The sequence below is a fragment of the Falco naumanni genome, chromosome 11, assembly GCF_017639655.2.
Source record: "Falco naumanni isolate bFalNau1 chromosome 11, bFalNau1.pat, whole genome shotgun sequence".
NCBI lineage: Eukaryota > Metazoa > Chordata > Aves > Falconiformes > Falconidae > Falco > Falco naumanni.
Window position 1 is genome coordinate 18586679 of NC_054064.1, and position 19381 is coordinate 18606059.

General features: G+C 36.0%; 1 protein-coding gene across 1 annotated transcript in view; it reads left to right on the forward strand.

Annotated features, from left to right (window-relative positions):
- SELENOF (selenoprotein F) overlaps positions 1–17819 on the forward strand; it is a 28606-nt gene extending 10787 nt beyond the window's left edge. The window contains exons 3-5 of the mRNA XM_040611218.1: positions 4582–4645; positions 14355–14404; positions 16826–17819. Coding sequence (XP_040467152.1) covers positions 4582–4645; positions 14355–14404; positions 16826–16957 — 246 coding nt within the window. The 3' untranslated portion in view covers positions 16958–17819. The remainder of the gene's footprint in view (positions 1–4581; positions 4646–14354; positions 14405–16825) is intronic.
- The last annotated feature ends 1562 nt before the right edge of the window (positions 17820–19381 follow it).

Sequence of the window (19381 nt, forward strand, 5' to 3'; positions counted from 1 at the left end):
TTTATTGGCTTTTTGCATTACAGAACAGCAATTCATAACTGTTCCTGGCAGTGAGGCTTTCTGACTGCTCTCTGCTGACCCACAGATTCTTGCTCACTTTCTGTCTCCAGGAAAGGGGAAGACTAGAGTGATTTTTTTTTTTTTTTTTAAAAACTTCTAGCTGTTCATACAAATACCCCATATTCTGTCCCCATGGAAAACAAAATATTTTATATCACAACGTATATTCCTTTCTTTTAACTAACCTAGTTTTCTAGTAAAAGTAACTAATTAATTGGTACTTATAATAGTTTAGGAAAGAGCAGAAGAAACTTGCATCAAAATCTCTTTTCTTTGTTGACTATTTCTCAGAACAACTCAGTTCTTAACTTGCTTTGCTTTGTGGGTGGGACACTAAAACTTAATTTGCATGCCTTTGAAAAAAGAGATCATGCACCTTATTTTAAAACAATACAGGTTTGCACATGCCAAGTAACTTCGGCCAATAAGAATAATAATATCCTTATCTTTCCTGACTTATTTGAAGTAAAACTCTGGTATGAGTTGATAGGGGGTGGGGAGGTTTCTTTGGCAGATCTGCTTATATAGTAACATAAAATCAAAATTACAGAGAATTTCATAAAAACAAAAATTCTTTGCATTGAAAAGAGATTAGTTTTGGTAAATATTTAGTAAAAGATTGTCTTGTACCTGAGGCAATTGAAAATTCCAGAGTTTTAGCAGTAGTCATAAGTGGTGCTTTACCACTTGTTTTCAGAGCTTAACTATTTTTTTTTTTAAACTGTTTGATGTTAGGACAGGAAAATACGCAGGTATCTGAGAAAATCCAGATACCGTAAGATAGCTGTTTACCATTGTGTGGCTTTATCTTAACAGCCTGTTTCATTGCATGTCTTAAGACATGATGGTACTACAATTTTTTTCAGCTGATTGCAAACAGCTGTACAAATCCAGTTTGAGTGACACTTTGTAAACCCTGCAAGGTCAGGCTTAGTCAGTAGTTAGAAGAAAGCACTGTGCAAAATATAGGTGCTATGGAAGTAAAATTAGTGATAATTTATTGTATTTTACAAAACTTCTTTTGTCACCTTTGATCTAACATCGTTTTATTATTATCAAGAAGCAATCACTGTTAAGTACCGTTTTTTCAGTTTGGTTTGATCCGAGTTCCTGTTTAGTTTTTAAGAGTTATATAGCAGCGTTGTAGCAGGAATTTCATTTTTCTTCTGGAGTTTTTAACATGAGTAGTTGTGATAAAAGTACCATATCTATGTATAAATGAAGCGCTGCTGGAATGTTGTCGTGCAGAAATTACTTCAACTCTCTTCCTAATAACCAGTGAAATGTTTTCTTTAACCTAAGTTAAGGTTCCTTGCTTTTTATTGCTGGAACAGTTATTGTTACAATACATATTTTTAATATGATTCTTATGTAAATGGGTTATTCTGTTATAATTACCACTTTCCTTTATTATTAAAGCAGGCATGACTGATAGTGTGGTTTTCCTCCTCTCAGTTGTGAAGAGCCATCTTCATTACATCAGTGTGAACTATTAGAAGACCTTTGCGTGCTTACAAAAAGCTTTTGAATGAAACTTAACTCAAGCCAATGCTTTGTAAAAGATGAGGGAAGAATTCAGATTTTGTCACAATAGCCTTAGAAAGCACACCACTAGAATGTTTTTAAAAAAGCTAAGTTATTTTTATAGATGCAGACATGAATCAGCCTGGAAGTCATAGCAGGACTTGTTTTGGATGTTAAAATGGGCAGTAGTAATAGTTTAGAGAGTCTTTATTTCGTTGCTTGTAGTAGTAAACCCACTTTCATGAGCACTAAAACAAGTGAAGCATTATTTTAAAATGAACTAACTTATGAGTTAAGCATTGTGTAATGAACTGACTCGACATGTTTGTATGCCTCCACACTGAGTGATACGTGTCATTCTTAGTAATACTTGAACACAGTAATTGCCTTCACAAGTAAGTTTGGAGGACATCTGCTCTGGACATGATGAGATGGTAGCAGCAGCAGATACTACAAGTATGCTTTTGTTGTGGGCTAAGTGATGCAAATAAACCTGTGTTTCTTGCAAAAGACACCTTTGTTCAGATTTATAAATGAAGCCAGTTGATTTTTCTTTTTTTCTTGTCCGGCCATCTAGACAGCAGCTGTTTGTCCCAGCGTGAATCTGAATTTTTTTGTATCGGCACAGTTGAGCTTCAATTACGGCAGTCACAAGCTCAAAATATAGACATCAGCAACTGAGCTGTTTTCTTTGTTAAACTTCACTTCTGTCAGATATTGTCTAGGAGTTACAAACTGGGGGTAGTTTTTAATAGTTTAAGTATTAAACTAGTTTTAAGTATATATAAGATATATGTAACTATATATTATATATATAGTTAAATATAACATATATGTTAGTAACTATTTGAGTAGTTTGATAGTTTTAGTAGTTTACAGTGATCTTGTTCCATAGAAATCCTTGTTTGAAAGGAAGAAATGAACTGTAAGAATTAATTGCAGTAATGAGAATTGAAAAATGCTCATTTTACCATTGTCCTAAATTTGGGTGTACATAGTTCTTTATAATCATAAATGAAATAATTAGACAGAAAAAAGCTATTTATGCCTTTGTCTACCTCTTTATATTAACTTCTTGATAGAAAAATGCAGATAATGGTTAGTATCAGAGAACAAGTATAAATGTTCAGTGTATTAGTGAGTGTGCAAACTAATATCTAAATCTAGAACTGCTGATATAATTATTGTTGAACTTTTTTTAACAATAATTAATAGAGACAAGGTAAATGAAGTTTATAATCTCAGTATTCCATATTTCCTCTATCTTGGTAATTACTTCATGTTTTAAGTCCAGAGGAACTTTAATTATGCAAGCTAGTATCTGAGCTGTTTATCAGCGCCTTTTTTTAATTAAAATCTTTGAGCAGTGAGAAAAAGCTTTTAAAAAAAATTGGTATTTTTGATCTCAAGTATTGTTTCATAGCAGTTCTGGGTTAAGTTTTATCTTAAATCTAATGTCTAGTTAAAAATCTAAATGCAGTTAAGCAAATTTCTGAGATGCTGTTCTGAAGCGATAATGTAATGTAACGTTTTTAGTTGTTTCCTTTGGAAGTAATGATTACAGATTAGTTTGTGTCAGGAAAGAAGTTGTTATTTCCCTGCAAATGATTTGAGTAGTTATATTCTAATTTGTAGAATTTAGGCAAGTATTGAGTTGGACCTGAATTCAGAAGATTCATATTCTGAAATGAAGATGTATTCCAGGCTGTCCATAATGCCTACATATATAGGTGACAAAGTTAATTGTCTCTGAGATTTCTGTCCTATCGTGTATGGTTCTCTTTTACAACTTGTCACCCCTTTTTCAGAGGGGTTAGTGCTGATTAAATTTCATAGTGAAAGCTCACTTTTAATTACACGTATTCACATTTCATATTGTAAGTGAAACGTGGATTTGCTTCACTTCGATAAGGTTATATTTTCCATGTCCTGACTTGCACATTTGTTATGAAGACACTGTCTGAAAGAAAACGAAAGCAGGGGTCTTAGTTGTTTGTAGAAGGTAAGTAATTGAATTTAAAAAAATTAACTGAAGCTTATTCTGTCAGCTTCTCTGTTAACAGTGGGGTTTCAGGGTTAGAAGGACATGATTTGGTATACAGTATTGACAGCTATGTAAGATTAAAATGCCTAACTTTACAGATTAAAATGCCGAACTTTACAGTAGCTGGAAAAATCTGTTGTTTAGATTTAAGATTCATCAAACTATAGAATCAATTGCATGTTGCAAAAAGAAACAAACCAGGAAGTTTACAAACATGTGACAATATACAAGATCAATAGGTTATCAATAGGGTTTTTTTATTTAGATAGCACATAAAATTGAAATGAACTTCTACTTAGCTTTAAGAACGCTGCATCTGAGTATCTTGTATAGCTGTCAGAAGTGAGTGACATCTAAGTACAAGCATCAAATTTAGTCCAGCCTGCATATATTACTTCAGCTGAGGTCTGTTAATGTGATCTGTCCTCTTTCTGCAATCCCAGTTAACTACAATAAGCTACTAATAGTTAGCCCAAATTGTAAGTCTAAATTCATTGCCTTTTCTTTATTATAAACAGTATTTCACTGTCCAAGTTAGGTTTAAAATGGAAACTAAAATTTCACTTAATTAGACTTTTCTTAGCATCTTTGGGGAGAAAGTTTGTTTTCCTATTGTTAGTCTGTAAGTTGCATTGTAAAATGTTCAGTTGTGTTCATTTTTTTAAAATGAAACTTTGCATCCAGCAACAGTATATCTGACATGAACTTTGTTCCTGTTTTTACATTTTTAATAAATGAAAATTATCGTGTGTCTTGAGGGAACAGTCTGTTGTTGCATTAAATTGGAGGCAGGTCTGGAATTGTGATTCTATTTAAGATCTTATTTGTAGGTGCCATCAACACAATAGCATATTGTCTTTTCAAAGAAAAATAGTTCAACAGATAACATGCCATAAGTAAACTAGTGATTTAGATTTTTTTTTTATGTCACTAACAGCTTTTTTTCATTACAGCTTTATGCAGGAGCTGTCCTAGAGGTATGTGGATGAAAACTGGGAAGGTTCCCTCAAGTCCAGGGTAAGTAAAGCCACTACTGCTCTTTCAAATATGAAATCCTTTCACAGCTGAATGACAAAATGTGTTTTTAAGTACTACTACAAGTAGTCATAAATTTCATATATCATAAATTTCATATATTATGTCAGGAAAGTTGCATTGACCTGAGACTCATGGAACTGGTCTCCAGTAATGAAATTGTATTGTGCACTTACAGAACTACTTCCTTTTCACAGATCCTCTAGTAGAATTGTTTTGTCTGTAGATAATGTCAACTAAAGTGAATGTGTTACCGAAATCTCGGAATGAAGAACTTATTGACACCAGTGTGATGTAGATAAGGAGACACTTCTTTATTAACGGCCAGGTGCGTGAGTGAGTCCTCTCACGATCAACGCACACCATGGTTCAATATCATACGCCTTTTATAAAACTCATCCGTACATATTCATTGAGTATTCATACATAATCATAAGTTTTCCCAAAAATCATTAACATAGTCTCCTCCCATATCAGATTCTGCGCAATAAAGGTTAGAAAGGTCTGGAAATGGGTCTGGGGTACGATTTGGGTAGGGTATATGAGTTGGTGGTCTCGATCTCCCCCTGCCGGAATTACCTTTCACTTAAGGTAACTGTTTCTTGGCCGGCAACTATAGGTTGCTTCACTCGACTTTCCCCAGTTCACATTAATTCTCATTTTGACATTTTAGTACATTTTCCTAGGTTACATATGAACAATCATCTCAAATCTTAAGTCTGTTATCTAAGTTCAAAACATTCCTACTAGGTGATTCTGACCAATACCTCCGGCCTTAGTATGGGGCTGTACAGAGGATTTTTATAGCAGCTTTTACTATAGAAGTTTCATTAAAATATATTTCTTACCCTTCTATATTTCTATTACATAATTGATTTTATAAAATCAAATAATCAATCAAATTCAATCAATCTTAACTTATTAGCAAATCTGTAACAAATGGAATACGGTAGTTTAAAAGGAAAATCAAGTATCATCAGTGTGTGGTGGGAAGAAGCTGCAGGGAAAACATCTGTGAGAAATTTCAAACTGGAATTTTCTTATAAATGGGGAAGAGCTTAGGTGATAGCACTACTTAGATTCCCTCCCACCCCCCGTGATGAAGATCCTAATACTGTACGTTGGACACAGATGCATAGAGAACAAAAACTAATCTAGTCTAGCGTTAGACAAAAAATTGCACAAACAGCATGTCTCCATCTACCGTGGTCAGTATTCATACCTGCCTGTTTGAAGGCTGACTGACAAACACGTAAGAAGATTTTAAAACAGATTATAATTTATGTAAGTTGTGCTGCTTCAGACCCTCTCCTTCCACCTCTACCCACATACAGTTCAGTTGACCGCAAGACCAGAGCCGAACTATTTTCTCTTTTCCACTGTTTAAAATGCCAGAAGAGGGATTGTTTAAATGACTTGTTTAGTGCAGGGGCACAAGGAGATTAACTTTATTAGCACAGGAGTCCATATTATCTCCGTGACTATTCAAATTTAGTAAACATAAAAACGTTCCCAACTGTTGTTGCCTGTTCGCTCAGCTTCTTCATGGTTGTGAATTTATTACACTGAAGTGCTCTTTTGAGCTGTTGGTTTGAAGGAAGAGGTCAACCTACTGGCCTGACTCCCACCTGCGTTATGTCCTCAGTAGGTCCTAAAAGGAAATGGCCCTTAATTTCTGCTGCGTGCACACCGTGAAACATGTTCCAGAAGCTTACAGTACAAAAGGAAAAGCCTGAACATTTTAAAGATTTATTTTCCTTTCAATCCTTTGTTATTTAAAGATGCTCAAAGATTCGCATTCAATTAATCATATAACTTGCTTTTTAAAATGACTGAATGAATTTCAGTGGTTTTTCAGCAGATTTTGTTTTAACTACCAGTTCTTTGGTACAGTGAGAAGGAAAAAAAGGACTGACTAGTGTGCTTAAGTTCTTGTTTGCCTGTTCATTACCAGTTTCTGGAGTTACCCAATCTAAATTTATCTTGACCAAATTTACTTTTAGAGTATTAAAACAGGTTGGAATTAAATTTTAAGAGCATACTTAGAAATTTTAAAAAGCAGTAGAATATATTCTTCCAGCTGGAATTTGTCCTTACGTTAGTATTAATCTAAGAATACTTATATTGCGATTTTTTTCCCCTTGATTTTAACTTGTACCAGAAACAGGTATTTAATGTCTTCATCTTAAGACATTAACATTCAAGAAGTGTTGCTGTTTTAACTTTTCACTTTGATGTTTGCTACGGAAGTTAGGTTGCCTGAAGGTCATGCTGCTGCTTTCGAGGCATTGTTTTTGTAGGCTTCATTGAACTGTGTAGCTTGTCATTGGCAATGTCTTATCACAAATAACTCTTGATTCCTTTCCTATAGCTTCTGCTAGGATTTTGTTGGGATTTTTTTCTTTTTCCAGAATATACAGAAAATGGCACCACTAATTGCAGGACTGTGTATGTATTAGTATTCCTTGGATTAGTATATGTTACTCCTGTATCTGACTGTGAAGTCTTCACTTTTAAGCACCTGTGTAAATTGTTTTGTCACTGTTTACTCTCACAGGCTTGATTTGTCACAGACTACTTCTGGATTATATTTTATTTGGCCAAAGGATGAATAGTGTGCATGTTTGTTTTATGAGATTCACACCTTAAAATCATTAATTTGTAGTATTTGTGTTAATAGTTAATATTAATTTGTTGAATTAATAAATGTTTGTAAAAGTTACACAGTAAGGATATTATACAGTTGGAAAAACCTGCATTGCTCATGGTAACTAAATGCAATATTCTGTGGTCCTTCTGTATCAAAATTTGTATCAGAATTACTGGTTATATAATTTTAGGCTACAAATAGTTGCTGAATACACCTGTGTGCCTGATATGTGAGAACCATTACATATGGAATATATTTGTAGGTACTGGGAAAGCAAAGAAGTGACAAGTGATGAAAAAATCTAGTCCTTGGCAAGATTATCTCAATCGTAAACTGAATGTTATTCTTTGCAATACCATAGCAAAGTATTAAATGCCCTTGTGAATATGGCCAGGGATGTCTATTATGTTTTTCAAATACATCTTCCTGTGCTAAGTCAGGGAACAGACCACTAAAGGTTTCTGTAAGTTTCTCTAAGTTCAGTGCTGAAATATTTCTCCTGTTAAGTTTCCCTTAAAAATAAATTGCTTCATTATAAATGCTGTACTGTAAAATTAATTCCAATATTACATATATTTTGAAATTGTTCTGTATAAAACTGTTCTTAAATATTTACCATTTAAAAGCACTTCGTCAAAGTGGAACATTGAAAACTTCAGTGACAAGATTCATAGATGAAGCAGTATCTTATTATACCAGGAAACACAGAAAATGTAACAGTTTTTGACTGACATCCATAAAACTAAGTCTCTGAAATAGAATAATAAACTAGCTGGGTCAGTGATTAACCCAGCATATTTGTTTTAAGTTGACTTTTTGGTGGCAGCCATATTCTGTTAATGATGAGATGGGAGATCACAGTGTCTGGACTCCTATGTTCTTTCCAGTTTAACAAAAACTTAATTAGGCTGGGGGGTTTAATTGAGTATTTCTTTGCTATTTCTCTGCATTCCTTTTGTTCACCAATAGAATAACTGTCACCTCTCCCTGTGTGGCTCTCTTAGTTAAGAAATGGACATGCTCCCAGCAAATCTGTTAGAGGAACAAGGTCCTTCATCCTTGAACTCATGCAGTATGCAACTACATTAGATCCTCTGACTTCAGGGTCAGTAAGCACTCTTACATTGCCCAGGTTTGCAATTGTGAAGGGGATTCTTTTAGCTACTAAAGTGTAATTTGTTATGGGATTGTATTTGTAGGTAAGATCACTTATTTCCAGGTTATTTTAATTTGCAATTCTTACACTGGAGGAGGAAAGTTAGAAACTTTTATTAACCTTAAATCTTGCATTGGTAGAAATATTAGTAAAACTCTTGCTAAGAAATGTAGGATACTATAGTGGCAGGCATGCATCGTTTTATCATAGTCTTTGGTAAGCAGATTATACAGAAACTAAAACAATGGTCCTCTTCAGATTTGGAAATGTCTTTTGGTCTGCTGGTTCTATAAAGTTCCCTGTCTGTGGGTTTTTTGTGAACTTTCTTCTTCAGACTTGATCAGAGCTCTGTCTTGGATTTGATTTTGAAAGCGTGTGGTGCTTTGTATGAAATTGTGAACAGATGCATTGTAACTCGATTAATAGACTACAAATAGTAGTTATTGATGTGCCTTATGAATTCTTATATTTAAATTCTTATCTGAGACTGAGGTCTCCAAAAGGTAAAGAGCTATAGCCTTTAAAATGTAAATGAGAGTTTGAGGTCTGCTGTAGTTCCATCTTTTTGCTAGGCTTTCATGGTATCTTTGGAAGCAGGCTCACGCGATCTTCAAAACTGCAGAGCATTTATATGTCCCCAAAACAAATTATTGAAGAGTATGAGGAAAGAAACTAATGCTTTTGGTTTGCCTGTATTCCCAGTGACTTATACATTCACATTTTTAGGAAATATTGCCAGATGTCTTAGCAATGCTTAGGTATTTGTGACATGATTAAACGCTGGGGTTTTCCTGTCTTCATAAAATATCACTCTGCTACTCTTGTTTTGGTTGCTTTTCTTTTTCATAGGTTTAACACTTGATAATTAGCAATGCCTCAATAAAACCATTGCTTTATTCAAGTTCATTTCAGGTACAAAATGGTTAAGTTTGTGGTATGGTCAAGTCCTTTTTGCCTTTCTTAACGTACAAATCCATGACATTCTGCACAAGCTTGTGTTTCTAGTATTTTTTTTTTACTTTCAAACTGCTTGTGTCTAATAATTCAGGGCCAAGTTAGGCAAACTACCCTTTATTTCATTGATTTATGCTAAGTAATGCTGCATTTTCTTTATTGAAATTAACTCAGAAAAACTACAGATAATCCTACAAGTATTTCAGTCATCCTCTTTTATTAGTATTAGATCACTTCAGTTTTTTCCTGTAACACATCTTGTATACATTTAGTCTTTCTTACTTTTGAGTTTTAAAAATCAAATAAAAACATACATGCTGCATTGAGTTGCACAAAGTACCATGCTACTGTTCCATAAAATGCAAGTCTTTTGAAAGATGGTAATAACTTATGTGCTTCCTATTGCTAATTCAGTGTGTGAAACATTTTAAATGCATCACAAAGACTTTAAATATTTTTTTAAAAATAGATCATTCTTCATACAGATTTTGGAACATCCTTCCTTACTTATGAATGATGATGGAAGCATTCATTTCTAATGTTACTCTTGAAGCACTAACAATTCCTTGCCATGATCGCATAATGGACTCTTTTGGTGTAATACTGAGGGACAGCAGGGATAGTCACCATCAGAAAAGTATGCAGCTGCTTTTCAGTGCACAGCCAGCATTTTTAATGACTTATCTGTAATACGAAGTTGTGTATCTGTACACAGCATCAAGCGTTCAGAAGAAGCTAAAGGGTTGCATTTACTAGAAAAATAGGATAAACTAAGAAGGGTGTAGGCAGTGTAAAAAGCTGGGTGAATCCCCGTGGGCATACATAGTCCTTGTAAGTGTTATAACAGTAAGCAATGGAACAAATCTAAACGGAAAGCACAGCTTTTTAAATAACAAAAGGATTAGAAGTTTGAACAAGTGCAGTTTCCCATTACTGGCAGATACTTAATCACATTAGATTCCGGCTAGAAGACATGCTGTAGCTTACCAAGAGGAAAAATTGTGCAGTAAAAATTTATTGCTGACCTTGTGCTGAAGATTTGACTAGTTCTGACTTGTGCTTTTCTGCCATTAAAATCTGAAAAGGATATAATAGAGACAGTAAGGTTTTTTTAATCTCCTCCAGGCCTTTCTGATTTGAGGCCATTATAATCCTTCTGATGCGTGTGGAGACAGACAAGGTTAAAATTGCTTGTCTGCGTGCACATTTGTTTGAAAACTAGTGTGAGATTTTACTGCCATTGTATATTGGCTGTCATTCAAGTATTAAGAGATAAAGTTATTTTTTTCTCAACAGTATTTTTTCAGTTACAGATCAAGCATGAGATCTTTCCTCATAAAGCAGGAATCTAAATAATGTGAATATTCCTGAATGTGGGTATCCTTGGTAGTCTGGATCATGCCCTTAATATAGAACAGTGGGTAGTCAACTCTCTTTACAAAAGTTATGCCTAGCATATAGATCTGCAACTCCACATGGAGAGTGTCATGTCCATTTTGGGTCAGGAAGTTTTCTTACAGTATATCCTTCTGTACCTCGGAGAATAGTGCAGGTGTGTGCATGCAGATACATAGACTTGCCATTTGGGCCTCTGATTCTTAGATTCCTTCGTAATCTCCATTTAGGACTTCAGGCTTTAATTCCAACAGACTGGTTTTCACAGACTCTCAAAACAAATAGGTGTTACATATCAAAACAAAGTGACGTTACAGTGATAGCAATGAGCTTCTCTGTTCTGCTGTGTTCACAGGCAGAGGATGCTTTTAGGTCTTGAAAAGCACTGTTCGATATTACCTCTCTTTGCAAAACACTTTGGTGCTGAGCAGGCTTTAAAATGCCCACACACACCTGGTACTTTTCTCTGACCTTTTCATTGTAGCTGATCGCATGGCAATCTAGTCTGCTCTGTTAGCTCACCTTAGGATTGCCTTCAAACAGAAGGCATATGCTTTGGTATTGCACATCTTTTATAAGGTGAAGTGGTTTTCTTAACATTATGTGGAAGGACAGTTGCAAAGCTGGCAGTAGAACAGCTCTGACTTCTAGTCTGGTGTTTAATTCACTGGAACATCGTGTCATGGCACTAAGCTCAGAGTTCATCTTATGGAAGTCGAAGTGGAAAATGCCTTCCCTGCTCACCCATGGATGGACTGTATAAATGCTTGTTTCTGTCCAGTGTGTAATTTCTAAAGGTGCTACAAGGAGAGCACAATGAGGAGGTAGCTAGGGTTTTAGTATTAAACACCAAACTGTTAAAAAAATGGTGTAAAGACATGCAAGTAGCCTTCAGACATAGGATCATAGGAAGCAGTGTTGATTTCAGGGTGTAGAGGGGAAACTGTTGGGGCAGTGCTGAAGGTGCACCCCATCACATGAGCAAGCAGGCACATGTCCCAGATTGTGTGCTGTAGCTGCATCTGACTTCCTGACCTCATCAATTCCAAGGGCTGTTTATTCAACTTATTTTGTGGAAAGGAAAAAAGTGTTTGATGGGATAACCTGTATTTTTAATGCATGCCAGTATATTAGTTTCTTACTTTAGCTTCCAAAATTCAGAATATACAAATTAAGTTGTTTGTACAGTGAATGTTTCTTTGTTGCACTGCAAATTCAAGTGACTAATGCAGAAAGTAACTATGATCAGCATTAGAAATAAATATGCCATTAACAGAAACTGATCTTGTTCCAGTTGTCTAAAACATCAGGAAAAATGTTCTGTAGTGCTTCAGCTTTCAGACGATTTAGACATTTGACATTGATACAAGTGTGTAATAGCTACTTTTAAAGTGATAAAATGTAATACTGCCTGTAGAATACTTGCTTCTTCCACCTAATTCTGTTCCCATTTTATGCAAGCTTGTTCAGTCTAGCACTGCAGCCGGAGAACAGCCACTCATGTCCAAATGAGTTTTCATCTGTCAAATAAGTAACAAATCCTCACACCTGCTACAAGCTTAAAGTGCTGTAACCTGTGGTAACCCCCAAAGGCTATTCTTTAATACAATCGAGTTCCACAGTTCAGATTTGCGTCTGAAACTTTATCCTTTTTACTGTACTCCCTTACCATTTTTCTTAAAGTTTTGCAATTAAAGTTACCCACCATACTGACTGCTGCTTACAACCTCCTTTTCATATAAAGCCATAGAGACTGATTTCAGGTTTAGATTTAAATTGGGAAAAAAATGTGGAAAAATTCCTGTTGAAATAGTTCAACATGCTGTGGATTTTACAAAGAATAAGAAATATCTTTACCATTTTTTTTTTGCATGTTGCAGTTGATGACAGCCAGGACAACTAACAGGTCAGAAGGACATGGGAAACACTGAAGCTGAAAATTAAGTCTTTGAGTTTAAATCGGAATTGAACTGTAGCATGTGAGCAAGTACTGGTTATTTAGTGCTATTTGGGATTGTTATACAAGTACAGCTTACAATATGACATTAGTGTATAGTTCTACAGAAAGAACAAAAACAACCCTTGTTTTCTTCTTCAGGGCTCTAGTATACCTGCCAGCTCGTTGGGCCATTGGTATTTTTTAAACTAGTTTACACTGTAGTGGTTGGTGCAGCAGGCAGAGTATATGATTTTGATCTATACAGAGAGCACCTTGGAAGAGGGAAGAAAATAAATGCCACTCACAGCATACACATACTGAGAAAGTGTTAAGGTAACTGTCTACAGTAATATAAAGATAGGTATAAAGATGCCAGGGGACATCTCTACAATTACAGAGGAAAGCACTACACTTCGTAAGGCAGTATGAAACATTAGTCCTGAGGTTGCACTCATCTCCATGCTCCAGCTGGATGCACTGCAATTTGTGAGAGATTCATTGTTTTCTAACCTCACAAAAGCAGCTTTAAAATGTGGCTAGCACTTCTGTAAGAGTCAATCTGTACTGACAGGGTTCATCCTTGGGGAGATGCTACTGACATACTACAGGAGTGTCCTGAATCCACTTAATGTCAGAGATTAGAATTCAGTCTTTAGTGTAACTTGAATGTAAAAAGGAGGAATGAAGACTATGCTATTTTTCTAAATAAACTTTAAATACTTCTAGAATTCAGACATTCATTAGGCTAAAGTGTTTGGAAGTAGGGGTTTATTCTTACGCTTTGCCCTGAAATAATTCGTATAACCTTTTCTTTTTAAAATTAAAGATAATACAAGGCCTGGGTTGTGCTGTAGGGGTACAGGGACTATGCTGCTGTTAATGCTTTTTGTTTGCTGACTGCTGCTTCGAGTGATTAATTGTTCAGCAGCAGCCCACCTCAGACCTGAACTTTACTCTGTGTAGCTACACAGTAGGCCGTAAGAGTCCATCTTAGATCCGATTGTCTTTAGGACTGTCAAGAGAAGAGGACATACCAACAAGAGAATGTTTTCTGTTCATGTTTTCTTGCTGGGTTTTGATGTGTAGTCTCAGAGATCTCTGCAAGAGAAGATTGTCTGTCTTGTTTGCAAGAATTAACACCTCTATCCACAGTTTCCTCCGTGCCCTTTCACCTGCACTGCTGCAGCTTGCATGGAGCGTGCTGATGGGATATGTGTCATATTTAGCCTCCCTCACAAAGCTTATCTTCAGCCAGATTTTGATCAGTCTTAATGCTTTTCCTCACATTTACATATCCCAGCTACATGTGGGCCAGTCTGCTGAAGACTGGCAGTTGTACATGCAAATACACTGATTTAGACAGTTGCACTAGTGTTAGAGGAAAATCCAAGCAGATAAGAAGCTCGTTTGGACTACTAGTGGAAAATAGGCTGTTCCTTAGGCATAATAGCTCTAGTATGATTAACTTTTTTAGGGCATTAAGATACTTTCTAAAGCATTATTCCAAAATAAATAATTCAGGTAATACTAGCTTGAATGTAAAGCTACTTTATGCAAGTGAAGGAGTTTGATTATCTTTCTTTTCTCCAAACCATAGCTTTTGTCAGGAGTGATAAGCCAAAACTCTTCAGGGGACTGCAAATCAAGGTGAGTTGTAACCTAACTTTTTCTATTTGGGATGTTAGGAAGAATTAAGCTTGGTAGAGACTGTGGATTGTTCCTTATTTGCTGATCAAGTAATCCTTTAGCAGGACATATATTTGCTTTGCCAGCATAAATCTTTACAAGTTCCTGCTGCTAATACTGATTGGTTTATTGCTTGGTAACTGTTTGGTATCAATTTTTTATTGTTGTTGGGGATTTGGGTTTTTTTTCTTGTTAGGGTTTGTTGCTTTTTTTAATCCAATAAAAAATATACTGGAACCCATAAGTAATAGCAGATGGCAAAGCAATGCAAGGAATACTTGTGTTCTGTCCTTACTCTGCGGATATCTTGGATTTACTGAAGCTTATTCTGCCATAGTTTCTTTTTCTCCTGTTCTTCCCTCATTTTCTGATGGAGCTGCCATTTCCATACATTCAGTCATTCTTAAATTTTTCTTCACCCTGTCAGAATTTCCTTGCTGTGTTCTGTGATTTTGTTTTTCTTTATAGTATTCAAACATCCAACCTTATACAAATGCATGTACTGAACGGTGTTTCTCATGACTTGCATATATGCAAAGCTGCATAAGCTGCACTGCCTTAAGCCCAAACAGTTCTTTGCTTTTAAGACGTAGTGTAAGTCTTCACCTTCCTCTTAAAATCCTGTGTGATTTTCCAGTGTACTTCACAGATATACATCTTGATTCTCCCATCTCCTGCTCCCATCTCTATTCACCAAATGGCACCATCTGGAATCACTTTATAGCTGTGCATGGCTGTAATAAGCGATTTGTCTTCTCAGCAGCAGATTCCATCTAAAACAGATTTCCTCTGTCTGTCTCATGCATTCACGTCTCTGTGTCCTCCAGTTTCTTTCAAAAGCTTTCCTTCTGCATGTCTGGTTCACTTTCATTTAAACTTTGTAGCTGCATTGAACATCAAAGCAGTATACAGTACAATTGGTATAGAGCACTACCGAGAAAAAATTCAGTGCAAATGGATCTGTATTTATTTTATGAGACTTGTGGAAAATGGATTAGATGCCACTGTCTTCATTAAGTAAAACCAACTAGGTTAGCTCAGTAGGGTAAAGTAAAGTGCTCCTGGGGAAATCCTTCCATAAACTTAAATGGTTAGAGCCTTCTAATACTGTTAAAAGCTTTCATTTGCATTACATATTTTGTGACTTGGTGAGTCTTCAGAAGCATTAAAGTATTATGTTACCAGCAAAGCCTAGCAGGCACAGATACAACACAGCAGGAAGGAATGTGATTACATTAGAAATTGATAGTAGAACTTTGAGCTGTTAAAGTGACCAGAAATTTCTAAAGTGGTAGAAAGGCTACTGATAATACGAGAAAAAACATTCAGCTGCTTGATTTAAAAATCCAGCTTTGGTTAACTTAAAACAGTTGAAGCAGAATACTGTTTTTCACAGCTAGGCTTACGGCGTTGTCCCTGCGTATGCATTAGCTTGTGTAGTGGCCCAAGAAGACACAGACGTTCAGCACGCACGCACGCACCCCAACACCCGCACCCACACCCTGTCTTCATTTGACTTGTTCTTCTACTTTCCTCTCTTTGATGTTAAATCCAAGGCAGAAGTTGGAACTGAATCTGTTTCCTACCTGTTTTATTTAAGGCAGGTAACTGTTCTGGATCTCAAGATAAACATTTACTGCTCTTGATGTGTTTTAATTTCCTGTGAAATGAGGCCTCTTTGTCCCTTATGCTTCCTTCTTTTCACCCACCCTCATTCCTGAGGACTAGGCAAGAAAGCATCTAATCCAGAGCTGCAGGCACTGGCCAGTTGCTGCTGGTGGAGTGTGCAACCCAACGGCACCTCTCTGTCGTTAAAGCTTCAGTATGGTGTCTCCCCTTTTACCAGTTCTTCCTCTGCATACACGCAGACTCTAGTTTTGAACATGTAATTCTTTGAATCTGCACAGTAGGTGAAAAAATACTGGAGGAGAGGAGGTTATAGCGTAAGAGAAAGCAACCTGGAAGACTGATCTTATAAGCTTGATTTGATTTTTATAGATCTATTTTCTTCAAGAAAAGTAGAATACATTGTGATTAAACACTCTAGTGATGAAATTCATAAAATCAGAACAAAATATGTGGCATTAGAATATTTATAACATTGAGCATTGTCAGGAACAAGGCTTGTCTGTTTGTTTTTTGAGAATTCTAAGCTTTAAAAAGCCAAAGCTTAGGTTGATTTCTTGGCACAAATTGTGTTGCTAAAGTTTGCTCAGAATACTCTGATGTAATTTAGTGCTCTGTTCCTAAGTATTTATGGTGTTGCTCTTTGGACTTCTTACTATTCCTACTTTGACATCTTTTTAACTGGTGGGGTAGGTTGAGTGTTAATATGGAGAATGCATTTCCAGCCCAAGGTAACTGAGTTGTTTTTTTCCGCAGTATGTGCGTGGTTCTGACCCTGTACTAAAGCTGCTGGATGACAGTGGGAACATTGCAGAAGAACTAAGCATCCTCAAGTGGAATACAGATAGCGTGGAAGAATTTCTAAGTGAAAAATTAGAACGTCTATAAATCGTTGCTTTCAGTCCTCTTTCCTTTTCATGCTTTGTCATGGTAATCTTCTCAAATGAAGTGTACTACAATTGAAAAAACATTCCAGCTTCTATATTAATTTTAAAATATCTTTTGTGCTGTACTAAACATCTTGTCATTAGAAGGGGAAGCTTCAGCACACGTATCTGACAAGTTCACAGAATAGCTTGTCTTAATATATTTCAGCTCAATGCATTTATCACTAACAGAATGCTTTGTTTCAAAGTTAATTATGCAAATATCAGTTTGTTATAATTGGAGCTGTTCTTACAAATGCTCTTAAAACTGAAGAGCTTCAAATAATTGAAATTATTACCATGCTTTTTGTTTGCTGCTGTTTGTAAGAAAGTGAGAACCAAATGCAGTGTACTATCTCCCAAAGAAAATTGACTGCTAATGCCCTCTTCTTTTTTGTATTTGAACTGTCCATTTTTTAGAAGCATTGTTTACAGTGAGTATCTAGTTCACAGGTTTTGAAGCTGGTGGAGGAACTCATGGTCTGGTATTGTAAAACATTTAGTAAGTGCACTTTAGTGAAGACTACATAGAAAACCTCTGAGGTGTATGTTAGTCAGATGTCAGGTGTGCTTTATGTTAAGTGTTTTGCTTCAGAAAACATGAGAAATGAGTCTTGAAAAACCTTTCCTTCTAACTTTCATAAGTTTATTGGAAGTCTGTTTATCAAATGAATTTATAAACTGTTTAAAATTTGTATTTTCCTTTCTCAGTTTAAATTTTGTGTGATCAAGGAATATAGACAGTATGTATAGTGATGAGTCAAATCCATTATGACTTGTCAGGTTTTTTCCACTTAAGAGTGAATAAATACGGTAAGCAAGAATAATGTGGGTTTGGTGGGTTTTGTTTTTTTCTGAAGTCTAATTAGCAAGTTAGTCTTCCCTCTATACTACTTCATGCACACTGGTTTTTGGTTGGATGGGTGTTAATGCTATGGCCTGAATTGGTACTTGGGGTTTTTTTCTTCACGTATGATTTTATATCTTAAGAAATTTTTCAACAATTTACAGATTTTGTTCCTAACTTTTGAGAAGAAATCATCAGCTTTCATAGTAGAAAATAAACTTGGGACTGAGACTACACTAAATTATCAGAAGTAATAGACTAAGGTGATTTTTTAGGCATAGCCTTCTGAGTTTTTATTCCTGAAATATTCTTATGAACTCTTAGAAGGTGCATAGAACTAAGTCACACGTTGTTACCCCTGTTGTTCTCACTCTCACTCTTATTCTATGCCTTTCACTCCTGTCCTTGTAAAACATGCTGCTCATCTCCCAGATGACTCTGTGGAATAGCTACAGTAGTGGTCACCAGTGTCTTAGAAAAACATGAGCTATACACAAAACTCAAAAATCTTTGCAGCTTGTGCTAACTTATCAGAGTCAAACATGAATTTGTTCTTGTATTAGCAGATAAACTACAACCAAAACATATGGCATGACAACCCAGTACTTTGGTATTTAAAATATGCTGCCATCCACTGGTCTCTTAATATACTGACTATATCCCATACTTCTCATTCCTGTTTTCCAGCAGGGGATTTCTGTTCCTGTGTTGATGATTTATTGTGCTGTTTTAGCAAATATTTTAACCTTGTCCTTTCCAGCCTTAGATCCTCTTTACCACTTAATGGAGAGATTGTTTGCTTCATTTGGCATTTCATTCCTCCTCCTCAATATGATGTGATGGCCAGTGGGTTTCTGACCTTCAACCTCCCTTTTCTTTCCATGTCTTCTTACTCTCAGTGCACTACTTCCCTACAAAACCTTCCTCTTCCAACACCAAGTCCATCGCACACGCTCTTTGTCTTTTACTGAAGTAAGGAACTCATTCTTGTACCAGGAGGTAACTATGCCATAGTGGAGGAGGATGCCAGGCCAAAGAATTTCTCCTCCGGCATAACTGGGGTTTATGACTGCAGTGCCAGTACTGTTTCTGCAGCCTCATACCTTTCGCAGTACTGATTCTCACCACCTTTCATCAAGGAGACTGGAAATGATATCTTCTCCTAGTTTTCCTCCTAGGTTCCCAATTTGCTGATTCTTATTCCACATACTAGTCTTGCCTTGTAATACAGATCCTTACTTCCTTGGCTTAAAAGCATGCACAAGGTACATCCCTGTATTCGCCTGTATGTAGGAACATGTCAAGAATCTTCCGTGGTTCTGTTACTGAGGTGCTGAGCCCTGAACCTACCAGATCTGTTAGCCACTAGCAGAAGCTTGATCAACTATGCTGCTTGTTCTCCATGCTGTTCTTGAAGTGTCAGATTCATACTGTCCTTGCTTTATTCTTTCTCATTCTATCCTTTAGATGACCACTCAGCTTCTTGGCTTTACAGACACAAGCTAGGAACATTTAACATTCTGGCAAAAATGAGTTGGG